This window comes from Chaetura pelagica, unplaced genomic scaffold (genome assembly GCF_000747805.2).
Source record: "Chaetura pelagica isolate M959 unplaced genomic scaffold, ChaPel_1.0 scaffold829, whole genome shotgun sequence".
Lineage (NCBI taxonomy): Eukaryota > Metazoa > Chordata > Aves > Apodiformes > Apodidae > Chaetura > Chaetura pelagica.
In genome coordinates this window covers 260,131-277,112 of record NW_009954535.1, presented here as the reverse complement: position 1 = coordinate 277,112, position 16,982 = coordinate 260,131, and the positions used below count along the sequence as shown (strand labels likewise).

The 16,982-nt window shown below is 44.5% G+C and overlaps 1 protein-coding gene across 1 annotated transcript in view; it reads right to left on the bottom strand.

The window, feature by feature from the left end:
- Positions 1-3,014: 3,014 nt before the first annotated feature.
- Positions 3,015-16,982, bottom strand: part of GPR149 (G protein-coupled receptor 149) — a 20,934-nt gene continuing 6,966 nt past the window's right edge. Inside the window, exon 5 of the mRNA XM_010004735.1 lies at positions 3,015-3,587. Coding sequence (XP_010003037.1) covers positions 3,015-3,587 — 573 coding nt within the window. The remainder of the gene's footprint in view (positions 3,588-16,982) is intronic.

Genomic DNA, 16,982 nt, shown 5'->3' with positions numbered 1-16,982 from the left:
GTTCGAGCCCCGCTCCCGCCCGCCCGCCCCGCACGGAGTCGGGCGCTGCCTGCCCCGCCTCGGGCTGCCGCTGCATTCCCGGGAAACACTGCCCGCTGCTCTCCATCCTCAGCCCATATCGCCTCCCCGTGCAGCAGACCGGCCGTCCTGCCACACCTGCGCAGGCCAAACAAGCCCATCCCAAGGGATGCAGCGGGTGGGAAACACCCCGTGGCTCCGGGCTGAGCCTTCGTGTCCGTGGCACGGGATCGCCCCACGCAGGCGGGTTTGCCTGTGGGCGAATATAAATGGGGGCAATTAGCAGCTCCAGTGCTGCGGGGCAGAGCCAGCAGGGCACACACCGCGGGGGGCATGACCCGCTCCCCAGCCGCTCCCGCAGCCCAGTGACCCCCGCACACCACGGGCCCACCCTGCCGCTCCCTCACACCGCGCAGAACATGGGGTTCTCCTTCCAGCGAGGTTCCTCGAAGTCAAATTCCCAATGAGGAAACGCAAAACTTGCCGGGCAAGCGCTGAGAAGGAGACACAGCAGGAGATCCCACGTTCAGCTCCCAGTCCGCTCAGTGAAGTCAAAACTTACCTGTGCAAAGGCTGCAGGGCTTTACAACTTGTTCTATAAAACACAGAGCGCACAACGTACAGGGGGATTCAGATATGGGCACCATAATTCTTGTAGGAGCTGTTGGTCGAGTCTAGACAAGCAGGATTTATTCTGCTCTGAGACATCTAAATCTGGAATATTCATTAAGAGAGAAGAAAATAACACTCAAGGCCTCATCTTGGACACCGTCACAGTGATACGCACTGGGAACTGAGATCAAGTTCCAGTATCTACACATCAATCCCAAATCTATACTGGTAAAATAACGCACAGGTAACATTTATTATTTTTTAAAAAATTACCATATTTTGAAATAATATATAATATTTCAGCACCTGGCTCTCCCTTTTATTTCAAGAAGCACAATCCTTTGAGACATTTGGGATCTGAGGGCCTGGCTCTGCTTATTACAGATTTTTTTTCCTTATAATTCTGTTAATGTAACGTCCCTCTCGGCGTACGTGGGTGCTGCTGAGCTGCAGCTCTGACCCACTGCATGTACTGCTTACCAAAGATTATCTCTAACATTATTTTTCCCAGTTTCTTGTTTTCTATCCTCTGCATTTTCCAAAAACCCACGACCTCAGAGCAGGGAAGCCCAGGCACTGATCCAAGTCACGTTTTCCCAGGGATTATTTCCCAGGGGTCTCTGTGGTGTCTGAACAGATCCAAGGTCTCTTTCAAGTCACCTTCCAACGGCCACTGACAAACACTTTGCCCTCAAATGCCAAACTACCACTGAGCTACAGGGAAAGGTCAGACAGAGGAAAAACAACACAGGAGGAAGAACATATTTTTCCTTAAAAACAATGATAGCAGAACTGTTTTAAAAATCAAGTCCAAGCAACATTTCATGCAGATTGAATTCATGATAACTGCAGAGACCTTAATGTGAATAAACAAACCAGAAGCACATTTTCTCACAGAGCAAGTTTTCTGGTGCTCTGCACAAGGAGCTGGTATCTACTCAATAATTACAACTTGGGTTTTCAGGCACTTTACATTTTTTAATGATGTAAGTCATTTAGAGCAAAAAATAAAATAATCAGACATTTGTACATTATCAAATTTACAGACTCATTAAATAAAATGTATGTTTTATTACAGCAGCAGGACAACACTACAATTAGGTCAAGCTCTGGGTCACAGCTGTGCAGAATTTAAATGCCTCCAAATTTTAATCCTTTGTAAATATTTCCATCACAGATTAGCACACAAGCATGTAATCCTGTTAACCTAGTCTAGATCACCTGCAGGGAAACCAAACTCCTGGCCAAACTCAGGTTGTGATGGACTGCATCCTCCATCACAACTTTTTTCTTGAACAGCTCCTTCCCCCTCTCCTAAGGACTCACAAATCAGTGGCCACCCCCAGCTCCTGACTCACATCTAAAGCCTGAGGGTCCACCCAAAGAGGAGTGATGACAGATTTACTGACAGAATATATATGGCAGAAAAATACATTTGTGGTCTTGCTGTGAGCCACTGGGGCTCCTGCAACCACCTGCAAGCTACACCCACTCTCGTGGCTGTGCTGAAAAAGTACTGGCTTCATATGGGCCTTGAGGAGGAAGATGATGATGTAAAACTACTTCTTGCTTAGGGACAACTCAAACATGAAGAATTACTCAAATTACTTTTCACATCCTAGCTCTTCATACATTCCAAATGCTGCCTTTATCTGGAGTGAGTGCCAATATTCTGTAAGGTTGGGGAACTTCTTAACTTGGTCAGAGATCCCAGAGGCAAAAGACAGGACTCTTCAGAGTAAGTGGCATAAAATTAACCAACACTTGCCACATCTGATCAAAGAAATGTCAAGCCATGAGGACACTCTTTAACTTCACAATGTCATATTTACAGAACATGCATTCTTACATTCCAGCCACCCATACTGAAAGGTCTAAATATTGGCCATTTACATAGGGATCACACATGAATCATGTATGGAGCAGAAGAGAATTCAACTCTTTACGTATCTTTTAATCCTCTACTTTGTCAACTAAACCACCTAGTCTTAGGTTTGGGCTACAGATTTTCAGATAAACAGCAGAATTCCAAGTCAGCCCAGACTGTTGTCACTTCACACCTGAGGAGCTGCTCCCTCATTTCTGCTGACAGAACACCCAGTGCCTACAAGCAACCACAACTCATTTTTAAAACTCTATTTAGGATTCCTTTTAGACACAAGTGTTCCTCAAATAAATAGATCTACAAATAACTTGAAATTCATAATGCAAAGCTGTAATCCCATCCACATATCATTAGAAGTTCTAATCCATTTAACAATGCACCCAAATGAAATTGATTTGTATGTTAGGAAAAAAAGGTCGACACTGTATTTGCCAGTGTCACTCGAGTCAAGAGGAGCAAGGTCTGTTAAGTCAGCTTACATGTCTAGATGAAATGCCTTTTAGTTGCTGCTGCCATCTTCTTCCCGTTTCCTGTATGCTTTATTCAACATCTGAATTTCTTCCTGATAACCACCTCTTTCCATATGCTGTTTTTTACTGTTCTGCCGATGAGCTTCGACAGTGTCTGGAATGGATATGTTAATATCACTGTCAGGATTGTTCGATGGGATGAAGAGGGAGTAGGAGGCACTTTCCCCTAAATCACAAGAGACAAACCTGTTTTCTTTCCGTGAGTAACGTAAGGATGGAGACCTTACCTGTGTGGAGGACTGGCTGATATTACTGATGATTGACACAGTATCCAACGCCTCTTCATTGTCACAGATTTCCAGAACCTCTAAATGAATTTTAACACTCGTGTCAGCAAATGTATTAGGAGAATCCTCTGGGTTTGGCTCGTGACCAACACTTTTAGATCGATATACTTCAATTTTCTTGGACGTGGGTGTTATTTTTTGCCCTTCAGTGCTTACCTCGTATGTAGATAAAGAGAGTGTTTTCCCTGTGGGGGCCTGAAGAGAGACAGTTCCTTGAAATGCACACAGAGGCACAGCTAAGGCCCCACCTGATCGCTGAAAAAGAAAGAGTGACCATTACTTAATGCCAGTTTTTGAAATTAGAACCCTTTATAAATCAGCCAATTAAGCTTAGTTTGTAAAATTATTTTGCTGCTACAGATTTTTCCTTGCAGTATTTTAAAGACCTGGTATTTATGACTTTAAAGAATAGAAAGGAGTGTTTCATAGTTACACGCTTTAGTATAAAAAGTGAAGTCCCCAGTGACTGTGACTCAGCAACAGCCTGTGGACACACACTTTGGTAGGAGTGTGCCATCACAGCCACCCCCCAGACAGGCAGCACCAGGAGGCACCTCTCGATCTCCTGCTGAGGCATCTCTGAAAGTGTTCCCACCCTGCTTAAACCAGATCAAGGAAAAGCTTCTCAGACAGTGACAGAAAGGAAAGAAATTACACCAGGAGCGTATGCTGACAACATCTGCCTTCCTTGGCAACCTGTCTTAATTATTCTTAACTAAATTAAGTGTCTAAAGTTAGATGGCTTAGCTACCAAGCTGAACTTTCCAAAACATCCTGTCAGATACTATTCAAGGAACTTTTAGTGCATTTTTGTTTATTTTTATGGTGGAAAGAATGTTTATTCAAAAGTATCAGTTGGAAATCTGTAATAAGGATTTACAGCATCCCTACTCTGATGGCCAGAGGGCTCCTCCAGAACCTCACTGCCAAAGGTCATGCTCAAACAAAGAATTTTTAGCAGTTGCAATGACAACAGTGTTTCAGAGGCTGTAAATAAATAAAGGCATTAGACAGCCTGTGTGGTGAACAGAAGACATGGCTTGCCCCTTTGTGAACTGTGGGAGCTGACCCAATGTTAGGCTGTCACAGGTTCCCTTGCTAGTGCTGCAGGACAGATCCTGACTCCTTCTCTCATGCTATAAAGACTCATTTTTAAGTGTGGCTTGTCCATTCGGTGGCTCATGTTGGACAGAACAAAAGCAATTGTGGACACACATGGCAAAGCAACATCAAACTCAGGTTCTGGAGAATCTTGCAGGGGGCTCCACTATTGCTCCATCTTTATCTGCTCTGCTACAGTTGGGCTTTGACTGCTTACTGAGAAAGGCAGGGATTAGCATGTGAAAGCTTGCTCTTATCAATTGAAAAGTATTATTAAAATGAACTGCAGCTTCACCAAAAGCAGAGTCCTTGGTGGTTGTGAAGTGCTGACTTTAGGGCAGAGCAGGCCACGAGGAAGGGCTGCACTGCTCTACAGACAAATGCACAACAGACAAATGCAGACAAATGCTGAGCTGAGGGGAGGCTGCACTTCCAGCTCTGCACCCACACAGACACTGCAGGGAAGGGTGCACTGTGGATATGGAAAAGCTGCCAGGTAGAAAGCTGAATCACCCTGCACAGGTTCCACGTAGCTGTTGCTATGCTGCTTTTGGGACCCGTTGACAATCTTCCAAATCTACCTCAAGTGTCTCCAGATCCCAGTTACACAAACTCTGCACTTGTCCCAGTTGTGCTCCAGCTCCCTGCCCAGCCAAGGTGCTCCCCTACCTCCACTGCTGCTGCCTGCCGGGGCAAACCACCAGCCCAAATCACATCCTCCTCTCTCCTTCCTCTGTCCACACCCAGACACACTCACACAGACTCTCCTTAGTCTGTATGATTTGGGAATAAGAAACAATATTAGAGCAATCAATGCATGAGGTGAAAAAAATGTCAAGACTCTTGATGCATCAGGACGTGTAAGTCCAAGTCTGGGCAGAACTCCCATTTCTTACTGTCCACGCAGGGGAGGCTCTTTCATAGATTTGTCAGAGAAAAATGGTCCTCCAGTGTTCCTGCAATGTGCAGTTAGAGAGGCAGCTACTGTGCAGTGCCATTGAGTCCTTAAAGGTCCTGGATGGGTGAATGCTGGAGCTCCCTGCCAGCTCCTGGCTACTGTTCCCTTCCTAAAGGGAAGTGCCAGCAGGTGTTGCTTCAAAGCAGTGACCAGGGAGCTCTATTTTAAAGCACAGTGAGGTGTTGGCACTTAAATTTTCTGTAGCAATCAGTAATTGGGATCACTCCTCCAGGAAAGGAGATGTGAGAATAACTGTTTTCTCAGCCTGGGGAAGCTCTTGCCCACTTGTCTTCCATCCCAGGTGCTTACTCAGGCCATCAGAGCACAGAGCAACAGCTCCAGCTCTGGGGAAGATCAAGTGGGCAAAGCTTGCTGTCCTAAGCAGCAGAGAAAAGCACAAGGTTAGTGTCTTGGATATTGCAATAGATAGATCCTGGATACCTAATAATTTTGGTAACACATGCATAGAATGGTGTTTCTACTGGACACAGGCCCTACAGGTCTGTTTCCAGCCCCTCTCTAGTTTCTGCAATCAACACTGAAAGCCCTTTGCAGGTTCAGTCAAGAGCATCTGCGTTTCTGGTAGCTGAAGAACAATCTAGAACAGCAGTTATGCAGAAAGACATCTAAGGAGTATATAAAAAAAAAAGCTAAGTAAGAACTGATTACTTCAACACGAAGTTACACTGTACTTAATAAAACCCTGCAGATTTGTCAGACTGAACATCAAGAAGATGGAGAATATGTCTGAGGCACCTGGAGGGAGAATGAGTAATTCTTACTCACTGGAAGGAATACTCCAGATCTGGAGAATGAGATATTTTCCAACGACCACAGATTTAGTGGCTCTTTCTGAAATCTTGGGTTTTGTTGTGAAATCAGTATTTACTTTTAGAAGTTGAAGGGACATACCAAATCTTCCATACCACCTCCCAATCACTAACTAGGAAGCTAGTAAACAATGTCATTTTACACTAGAAAAATTCCAGTAGAAATATTGTTCAATTACAGGCACCTTCACCCATTTTCACAAGTAGAGAATCCATCTGTCTGTTTGCAAACTGTGCACCGTGGTGCTGTGCCCTCCTGACTGTGACAGACACCTGCCCAGTAACCACTGCCCTCGCAGGGAGCAGCCTTCAAATCACAGCTCAAATTCTGGACTGACCAAGCACAAGTGTCAGTCATCAGCAGTGCAAAATGTTCCAACTTTAAAAAAAATCCAAATACTTACTGAGAAGAAGTAAGCAGCATTTGCGTGCAACAACAGAACTTACTGAGCAAGACTTTATGAAAAATTAATTCAACTCCTGGAATTACATGACAGGGGAGAGCAGGAATAAAGCCTGAGGAGAGACTTGAATAGAAAACTCTCCACCAAGTGCCAGCACCCCAGGAAGACTCCTGAGGTCCAGGTGGGAGCTGCTGCGGCCACCAACAGTGACCAACCCTACGGCCAAAGCCCCTGCCAGGACTCTGCCCTGGGCTGGGAAGGGGCAAGTGCTGGATCTGGCCCCTCAGCCACACACAGGGCAGAGCTGGGCTCCCCCCAACACCCACTGCAGTCAGCAGAAACATGCTAGGAAAAAAAAACACTGTTAGTCCAAAAGAGGGAAGAATGCCGTTCTGGTTTTATGTACAGCCAGGTAAAATCAATTAGCACTAGAATGACTTTCAGACTAAATTACCATTAATGAGAACAGAATGTGACCCTTATCTTGTCCTTGATATCATTATTAAAAGATTCATGTTTGCTTCTTATGACACATCCATGGCAGTAAATAGGAATTCACTAGCAAAGCAGACTATACTGGCACACCCTGTGAAGTGTTTTATCTTCCACTCCCATTGTTACCCACAGCTCAGCCTTCAGCTTCTAAGCCTTACAATACAATTTAATTGTAAAGCAGTAGGAACACTAACACTTAACAGTGGCCTTCAGTTCGTTCCTGCATCTCATCTCTGCATTATTTTAGTGTGAACAAGAGCATCCACAGTTGTAGAAGGGTTATGATTAATTTTTACCCCAGTGAAAATGGAAAGAGATCCACTCTGCTGTTTCTGAACATCTGCCATCTCACTCTCCAAGGCCTGGGCACAACATTTTGAAGGGGTACTGCTCCATTGACCTCTTTCCCCACTCTTCTGCCCACATACTTTGTGTTCCTGCACTGAAAAGAAAATCTAGCTTCTGAGAGAAATACACATATTAACTCCTCCCACACAGTTTATGCTGTGTATTCTTTTCAGAGCACTCCTAAAAAAGGCTTTTAAAAGGTACAGAAAACCTACAGCCATTTGTTTCTTGGATCAGAAAGACACTGTTTGGTGCTGTCCTGACAATGCCTGCAGGAATCAGGCACCAGCACAAAGGTAAAGAGCTCTGGAAAATTAAAAAAGAAATCCACTTTGTCAACCAAAGTGCCATTTTGCAGCTTTTGTGTCTTGGCAGTTTTGTAGCGTATTACATACACACATATAATCATCACCTTTCATAAATAACATGGAGATACCTTTTTCAACTCCAGCATTGTGTTTCATCAGAGTCAGTGATACCAGGATTTGCAGCACTCCCACAAAGCCACCCCAGAGCTGAAGGGCATTCTTTCTCATTTCATGCATCCATCCCAGCTTGGCATCCATGGTAACTACACAGCATGAGGAAGCCTTGCTATCAGTGATTCTGATCCTGTGAAACTTGTTTTTCTGAGACCTTACTCAGTCTCAGCTAGGAGGGGTGAAGGAAAGATCAGACGTATCTCTGCTTGAACAGAGTAAATTTAAAATTAAGTTTCTTCTGGTTCTTATGTCCACTTACAGATATTTTTTCTCTGTGCACACAGATGCAGAGATACATGCAATTACTTATTTGTTCATTGTACAATATTCACATTTTTACAATCAATTTCTTGATTTCTGGTAGAACTCAAGGAAAGGTCTTCATTTGGAAATGCTCAGCTTTTTCCATTAAAACAAAATCATGGCATTGCCCAGTGAAGACATTCTGTAACTGCCTTTATGCTGAGGCCAGCTTGAACTGAATCCCATAGAAACTCTGCCAGCTCTCATAAAAGTTGCAGACTAGCACCAAGTCTGAGCTGTCTCTCTGCAGGATGGTCCTCTGCAGCTTTGCATCATAGAAACAGCAAGCTGATACATTTCAAAGCTGCTTATTGCATATCCACATCATTTCATCACTGGGGAATGCTGCAGCATCACTAGTGCTGTGCTGTTTGCCACCAGCTCCTGCCAAGAGGAGCTGGCCCTTCCTGTGCCTGGTCCTGCCTTTTGTGGAGGCAGTTTCTTTACACCAGGTCCCAGCCCAGGGCAACCCTTGGTGCAGCTCCTGCCCGAGGTGGCTGGAGGCTGCTCTTGCTGCTGGAATCTGGGACAGGGCTCTCACTGGAGGACTACATGTACCAGCACATGCATTTTTAACAAGCACAGATGAAAAATTACAATGAAATAAATCACAAACGCACTTGTTCCTTAAGGAGTGCTGAAGCATTCTGAACACAGAAATCTCTGCATAATCAATAAAGTAAATCCTTTCATTATTAGATTAAATCATCCAACTTCCAGACTGCACAGAAGACAGCAAGCAGTTGTTGCTACGAGGCAAACCTCCCTCATGATCATTGCAGTGGAGGACTGGGCTGTCCTGTCCTGTTCCAGCTGCCTGAGCAGTTTGAGCTGGATTCACTGTGGGAAACTCAGGTGACACAGGGGAGGCCTCAGCCCCATGGGGGATAGGACCCGGCACCTGGGCTGAGGTTTCCATCTGGAGATGCTCAAGGCAATGAGAAGGGACCCACCAGGAGCCACTTGACTTACAGTTATTAAATGGTCCTACCAAAGCCATTTATGCAACCTAGAAACTGCAGCCTTCCCTGAATAGAAAATTAGGTTTTGACCCTTATGGCTTTTCTGAGAGGAAGGGAAGGGGAAGGTAACTTCTTCAGACTCAGTATATTTCTCCTTGCAAACTGGCAGAAACCAAATAAAACCACCCTTTTCTCTCCAGTTTGCCATGAAATAGTTATACTTATGTGAAATATTAATACAGGGGTATTCAGATGCAAGTATACGTGAAGAAAATTTTAATGCAATCACTTGTGAAAGCAGAGCTTCACACTGCATGCTGCTAAGTGCCTCCCAAGGGGGCATCCCCTCTGCTTCCTCTTAGTGTCTGCAGAAGCTGATCAGCAACTTGCAGAGCTGGGCACTTACAGAAAAGTCAGGAATGTACAACTGCAGCCAGCTCTGTACCTTCTGATCTATATACCTGGGCTGTTCAAAGTCACTTGTAAACTTTGGTTTAGAGGCTAGAGGAAGCCCAGACAACTCTGTAAGGCAAATGTGTTAATATTTCAAGTACCAAACATTTATACACACTTTTCACATGTTGTATTAAGTGTAACTGCATTCATGCTGTTACAAGGATCTTAAACTCAGTGTGCCATCAAGGATTAAAGATATCCTCACAAAACTTTCAAATCTATTAGACTAGTGGGAGACCTACACCCTCCTGAGGCAGCAGCTGGAGTGCAAGTGGGACACCCTAAAACATCTCAGCTGGTTCTGCACACCTGTGTCTAGGCAACAGACTCAAGCACAAGGTGGTTTGTAGACTCTCCCTCACAATTCCTAATTTTCAAATGTTGTGAATCACAGGCCCTAGAGTAATTAGATAGGTGGAATATTAGTATAACAGTGAAGTATAGATCATATTAGACAGTGTATCTTGTCTCTGGAACAAGTAGGGGAGCTCTGATGTGAGTTCCCAGAATGAAGAATGACTCTCTCAAACCTGTGGAACTGCCAAGAACTGAGGGCAGGTTTTTCTGTGTCCCAGTTCAATTCCTCTCCCCCTGGGCCATGCTGCTTTCCCAAACAGAAATATCAGCAATCTAAAGACAGCTCTAATAAGCTTGCATTCCTAATTACTTTGGTGGAATACAGCTCTAGCTGAAAAGTTCTATATTTAGAATGTTTCCAGTAAGGATCCCAATGCTTCTTTCCAGAGACAATGTGTTTTCTGTTTATTTTAGAACAGAGGCTTAGTCTTCCACTTCCCTAAATTAGCTGCAGTAGAATTAATTACTGCAATGATGTGCCCTTTGAGAGGCTGACTGCAGTAAATTTAGAACTAATAGGGTATGACAAGAATAGACAAGCTCACGTCAGATGACCTGAAAAGCAGCATTTATCATTGGCCTGCCTGATGGGGACAGACTTTGATTTGGAGCAAATTAGTAACAGAAAGTGCAACAGAGGCACCCAAGGTAAGTTCTTGTATGTACAAACCAGACCTTCAGTACCCAGTTTTCTGGGGCTGAAATGAATGAGCCCAACAGAAATGGCCCTGAATATTCCACAAATCAGACACGACACCTTCAGTGACATCCTGCAGTGTGGGGGCAGTATGGACAGAGGCTCAGCTTTAATGGCTTTAAGGCTGTCCAGAGGAGTCCATGGCTCTCCTTCCCGTTGGGCTTCATCTGCCATGAGCTACAGAATGTTGATGTCCTACAGAAGGCTAGATGCACTGCACCTACTTACAATAGATCTATATTTTCATGTAAAGATTTGCTGTTTCAAATCATCTTCACATACACAATAGCTGGGTTTATCAGAAACAGGTCCTTCAATATGGAGCCAGGCTTGCCTGATGGAATTTGCTGGTATGTCTAGTCTGCTCTAAACCTCTTGCCATGAAGTCTCACACTCTACACTGATCTTCCCACTGAGCTGGGAAAACATGCATGTCTGTTTTGATCTGTACATTTGCTATATTTAATAACATTTTTAGAACAAGTAGACTTGGCCATTATGTAATTCTGTGCATTTGTTCTCATGACACAGTGTAAGATATTTATGGCAATTGCTAATCATTTATTTGTACTTTCAGGTAAAAAAGAGTGCACAGAATTCAAATGTCAGCATTAGTTTTAATTATTTGCATGAAGATAAATACTTGGGGTGTACTCTCCATCACCTCACTACCAGGCAGTGGTCACTCTTTGCATGGGAGATGATCTTTCCACCAATTCTGGTGGAAAGGGTGTTTGATGTGCTAACTGCCAGTCCTGGGAGCAAGCATCAACTAACAGGCTTTCTGCTGAGCTGCAGGAATGGTAAACTGAAATGGTGGTTTTGCTTGCTAGGAAAATATAATGAAGAAAAATATGTGAAGAATAGCACAAACCTTTTAAAATGGGGAACACATCAGCCTGGAATGTAATGGCTTTATGGAAGGTGTCTAAATTGCACTGCTCTTCTAACTCTTATTCCATTAAGTGGCATTAGGGCCAATGTACAAGGATCCCGTGGTCAGTGTGATATTGATTTTGTTTTGTAGCATTGTCTGCTCTCAGAAAAGCAACATTGGTACCAATCAGTGGCAGATCTCTGCAGGACTGATTTCTGTAAGTCTCTGACATGGAGTGTCATTGGCCAGCTCCACAAGGCTTACTTCTCCTCATTACTTCTCCACAGCCCAGTTTTTAATTTCTTTTCTCTAGTTCCACAGCAGCATGTATCCCTGTACCCAGCATTCATAAAAACCTGGTTAAGGAATGGATCAGGACCAGACAGACTACGCAGCAGGCACAGGACACTGGCTGCTTCACCTGGGGGTGCCAGCATGAGGAAGCCTCCAGGACCTTGTCTATGTTCAGCCTTGCCCTCCTGGGCAAGTGTTTCTACTCTCAGTATTTCTCCTGTTTGTGCAGTTCAGCAGAGTGCCAGCTGCAGTTTAACTGCAAGCAGAGAGCAGCAAGTATGGCAAGGACCACACTACTTTGTCCCACTTGGAGCCAAGTTAGATGATGATGTTGAAATGCTACATTGATTTCCAGCCAAGGAAACATCACCCGCAGGAAGGGACCACACAAGAACATCACAGCAGATGAGCATGGGTGCAGTGGAAAGAGAGTATCATCTGCAAGTTCATTTGTAACTTCTACAGCTTCTACGCTCTGCCTGGTGCTTCCTGGAATGTTTTCAACTCTTCTGGAATGACAAAGATCCTGTGTAAAAAAACTTGGAGCCGCAGACATGCGGAGATAGAGCACTGACTCCTCCAAAGTGAAATAATTTACACAGCCTCCCTCTCTTTCTCTTTGCAGGGCACATAAACGGGTTCTATACAGAGAATCTCTTGCAAGAGTTTGCTTGAGGCAACCCATACATGAGGTATCAAGTCAAAGAAAAAAAACTAATCAGAAAGCCTGTAACACATGGCAAGCCTGGGAGATTTCTGTTGCCTGAAGGCACTTCAGTGTAGGCAAAAAAAATACATGCCACATATTTTCACTCAATCTCTTTATGAGAGGGAGATACACTGGTATTTTATGAGATAAAGGTATGAGTTAAAGGTATCTTTCAAAAATGCAGCTGAGCAAGAGTTAGAAATTACAAGTATCATTTTTCCTCTTCCTCTCAATTATCGCTAGCCTATACAGGTAGGAAATAAAGCCTACTGTCTCATTCTCCTTTCATACCACTTTTATTCCAGATAAATCATTTTGATGGAGTACCTCTTTACTCACAGAGCAGACAAACAGGAGCCAGGCTGCTACGGCATCATTACTATCACTCCAAGGTAGCACAGAGCTGCAGCAGAAAATCAAAGGCATCACATATATTGTCTGGCACCCTGCTCTTCAAAAAGCTAAATCAAAGTAACTGGTACCTTTCTCACTGCTTATTTAAGGCCTGAAAATAACAGAATAAAAAATACTCCTTTCACGATACAAATTAAAATGGGCAGCCTTCTGCAAGCACTGCTTGTTGCTCAGAGGGTGAGAAAAAAGTAATGTAGGGAGAGACTTCTTGTCCCTGCAGCACTTCAGGCAAGTGAGCAGCGCAGGTCAGCTGGCTGCACCAGCCCTCTCAGCACTCAGAAGGATTCAGCCCTGCACAGCTACCTTCCCCTGAAGTACTGCAGTGGTTGCTGCCTCAGACATACAAAATACCTGCAGCTTTTCAAATGAAAGCTTTATGCAGACTGTAAGAAAGCCCCACAAAACAGAACCAGTCAAAAAGCTGGGATATTTGGACTTAGGGTGATTTGGAAGGTGGTTGGATTTTTTTCCCTATTTTGATCTGCTAAAGGTGAACTACCCACATCTGCTTCTGACCTTCCAACTTCCAAAGCCAACCCCAGTTCATCACCTGACGTATGAGGTTTGCTTACTGGGGAGAGATGTACTTTTTAACACTACTCCAATATCCTGCTGCTGTTGCTGACATGCAGCCTGCAACTCTCACCCCTTGGACAACGTGTGAGGAGACTGTCAATGAGGAGCTACAGGACTGTGTGTTAAACTATGAAATCCTTATGTCTTTATCTCACTATGTGAATCACACACCTTTAAAATCAGCAAAGACAAAGTCATGTTCACAAGGATCCAGTTGTAGGTGCCACTGGCAGGGTTTAAATCTTCAGCTGCTGGCCAGTTGTCATCCAGCTGAAATGAGTTCTCTTTTGCCAAGGTGGCTGGCCAGGTTTTAGCCACACACCCAGGTTTTCTTATTTGAATTCTTAATTACAGTGCACCTGAATGGTTTCAGCACACCAGACACTATTTCTAACTGCACCTGATCCAGCCCTGACAGGAGCCCAGCAGTCCTAGTTCCTTACTTTGTTAATTTTTCAGCAGAGATGCAAAGCTTGTCACTGAATCCTCACCCTTACCTAGCAGTGCAAATCACCTTCCAATGAGATGGAAACGTCACCCAAAATGCAGTAGCATTTCAGCAAGCCCTTTGCCTTGCAGGCTTTTTCACTATGAAGAAGTGACATGCACTTTGGGCCAATCAGCCCAACATACTCTGTAAGTTTGGATGTAGTAAAACAGGAAACTCACCATTTCCTTTTAAGCAAGAGACCATCATCATGAGTCTAACCATGTACCACCTCTGAACACCTCCTGCTACAGAAGCAGAGCAGGGAGGTGTACAAGATGTACAAGATGGCTCAGTAGGAAACACACATAAGGGTGCCCATCTCCAGAGCACCTCACACCACTTCCATTAGTGTTAATGAGAATAAACCCAGCCATGTCCCCACTTCAGGAGGTAGCCCCAGAGGGTATTTTTGCCTGTAAACATGGTGATGTAGTGCACACCACTGCAGGGTATTCCCACCTCCACTTCATCAGCACAGCCACTGCCATGTGCTGGCTTTGCAGCAAGACAAGATTTATGGAAGCTTTATTTTTAAGCTCATTTTTGCTGGATTGAAAGAGAGGCAAAACCACAGCTTCTAGGTGAAAGGGCCAAGGTAATTTACTAGAAAGTGCTAAAGAAAGCAAAAAGTGGACACAACACAGCAGGAAGGAGCCTGGGGAGACAGGTGGAATAGGTGACATTTTCCACTTCTTCATATATTGACATGCAGGAAGGTACATCAGTTGAAAGTCTTATAATATGTAAACTAGTATTAAAGAAATATATGTCCTCATTAATGTACTTTACACTTATTATGCTGTGTTACTCCTTCCACTTGCTCCTCAACCACAGAGAGACACCTTGATATTCCCTTCAGCTGTCTGCAGGTTTTGTTGCTCTGAAATGAATGCCCTGACACTTGCAGTACTTCTACAGGGCAGCAAAGTAGCAGGTTCTGGTTATGAAAAAACAAGAAAACTAGAAGAAAGGCCAAACACAAGCCAGAGAAATGGTTGCATTTCTTCAGGACTGTAATAAAGAATGGATAAAAACATTTATAAAAGGAGTTCCAAGGATGGATTTACTGCAGCAGCGTAAGAGAGCAGCTGTCTCTTCCCATTTCAACCCAGCACTTCCTCTTGTGTCTGCTCTCCTACAGCACAGAAAGGCTCTGCCATCCCCCACTCCATCCCAGCTCCTGCTGCCCTTCAGCTCCAGCATGGAGGACCTGGCAGGAAACCTCCCAAAGTCTGCCTCAGGCTCAGCCTCATCTGACCAGGCATTTCCTCCTACTCCACCCAATGGCCTGGCAGCCCACAGGACAAAACAAGTAACAAGCAAACACTGCATCTCTGCTGGCTTTTTGTGGCATTGGTGATGGACTCCTTCCAGTAAGTGAAGACAAAAGTGTTTCTAACCAGGGATCTGGCAGGCAAAGGATCTGTTGTCCTTCAGAGCCATCTAAAACTTCACTTCCCCTGCCCTGGACACTGCACCCGTGCTGTGCCTGGAGCTCACAGCCAGCAGCAGCTCATGGAACCCTTGGGCTATGTGTATCTTGCCCCAACTTCAGCTGTGGGACGCTCAGCTGAATTTCCCCAGATGATGATGTGCAGGACAGAGCTCAAATCCAGTGTCCCTGTATATTCTCAGAGAATTCAGTGCCCCAGGGGGCTCCTTGCCCGGGGCTCTCCCTGCAACTGCTGAGCTGGGCTCTGGAGCGGCGCTGCCGCCCGCCTGCTGCACTGAGCCCTCCTCCTTCACTGGCACAGGAGCGTGTTACACACACTGCACTTCCACGGGCCCAGACCTTCAGTTTCAGCACCTTACAGTGTCTGGATTACACGCCTCTGGGTTCCAGAGGAAACCAGGAGATTGTCAGCAGCATAAAGCTGCAGGGGTAGAGGAGCTGCCTGTGGAACTCAACCCACTACATCAGCCCCTCATGCAACCCAGATTTTTTTAAGACCAAAACTAGGATCAACTCCCAGGGAGAGCAGCCGTGTCTATGATCAAGCAAGGGATCAACTCATTTCTATGAGCTTAGGTTAATTCTTTTTGATGGCAGCCTGCAAAATATTGCACAGAACTTCAAACTACTGCCAGCACAGGCAGAGGTTGTAACAGATGTATTGAAAAATAATCAGAGGGTTTGTTGGTAAGTACAAGCAAAAACAGTCTGAACACATGGATGTTTCTGGAAATGAAAACCAGAAGGCTTCAAATTCTGCTCTTGCAGTACCTTTCTTCTGTGGTCTATTAAAAGCTTGAAGAGCAGCCACTGGACAGTCACCAGGACTGGCTAACAGCACAAGACTGGGTGAGGAACTGGGATAAACTAGTGAATGCTACAAATTAAAACAAATAATGGTATATAGTAAGTTAGACACTCCTCAAAAAAGAAAGCTAAAAAAAAGAAGATGGATCTTCCTTGAATTGTCTTGTCTTGAACTGTTCTGCTTATTGAAAACTGGAAGTACCCTAATAAGAATATCTGTATTTATTTCTCTGATCAAGTACAGAGGATGAGGAACTTTTACCCTATTAGGAAAATCATCAATTTATTTGTAAGGTTTGGTACTTTCTCCCCAGCTGATGAGCTTCATAAACAGGTTAGGCAGAAGCACATGGCCAACAAGTGCTACAGAAAGACTCCTTCTGTAATAAAGGTGAGAAATGGAGAGCCATGAGGAGAAAGTAAATTTTCTCACGAGATGCAGGGACTTCTAAGCAGGATAAACAAAAGGGGTGGCTTTCAACTTAGTGAATGTTTGGCCCAAATTGAGCTTTCATCCAACATATATCTGAGACAGGCGCTGAAGTTATTTTTACAATGCTTGCTGGAGTTTGATATTCTGCCCTTTTTCAGGAGCAAAGCAAATGTCAGGGCTGTGAAGCTCTGGAAACTCCTGCTG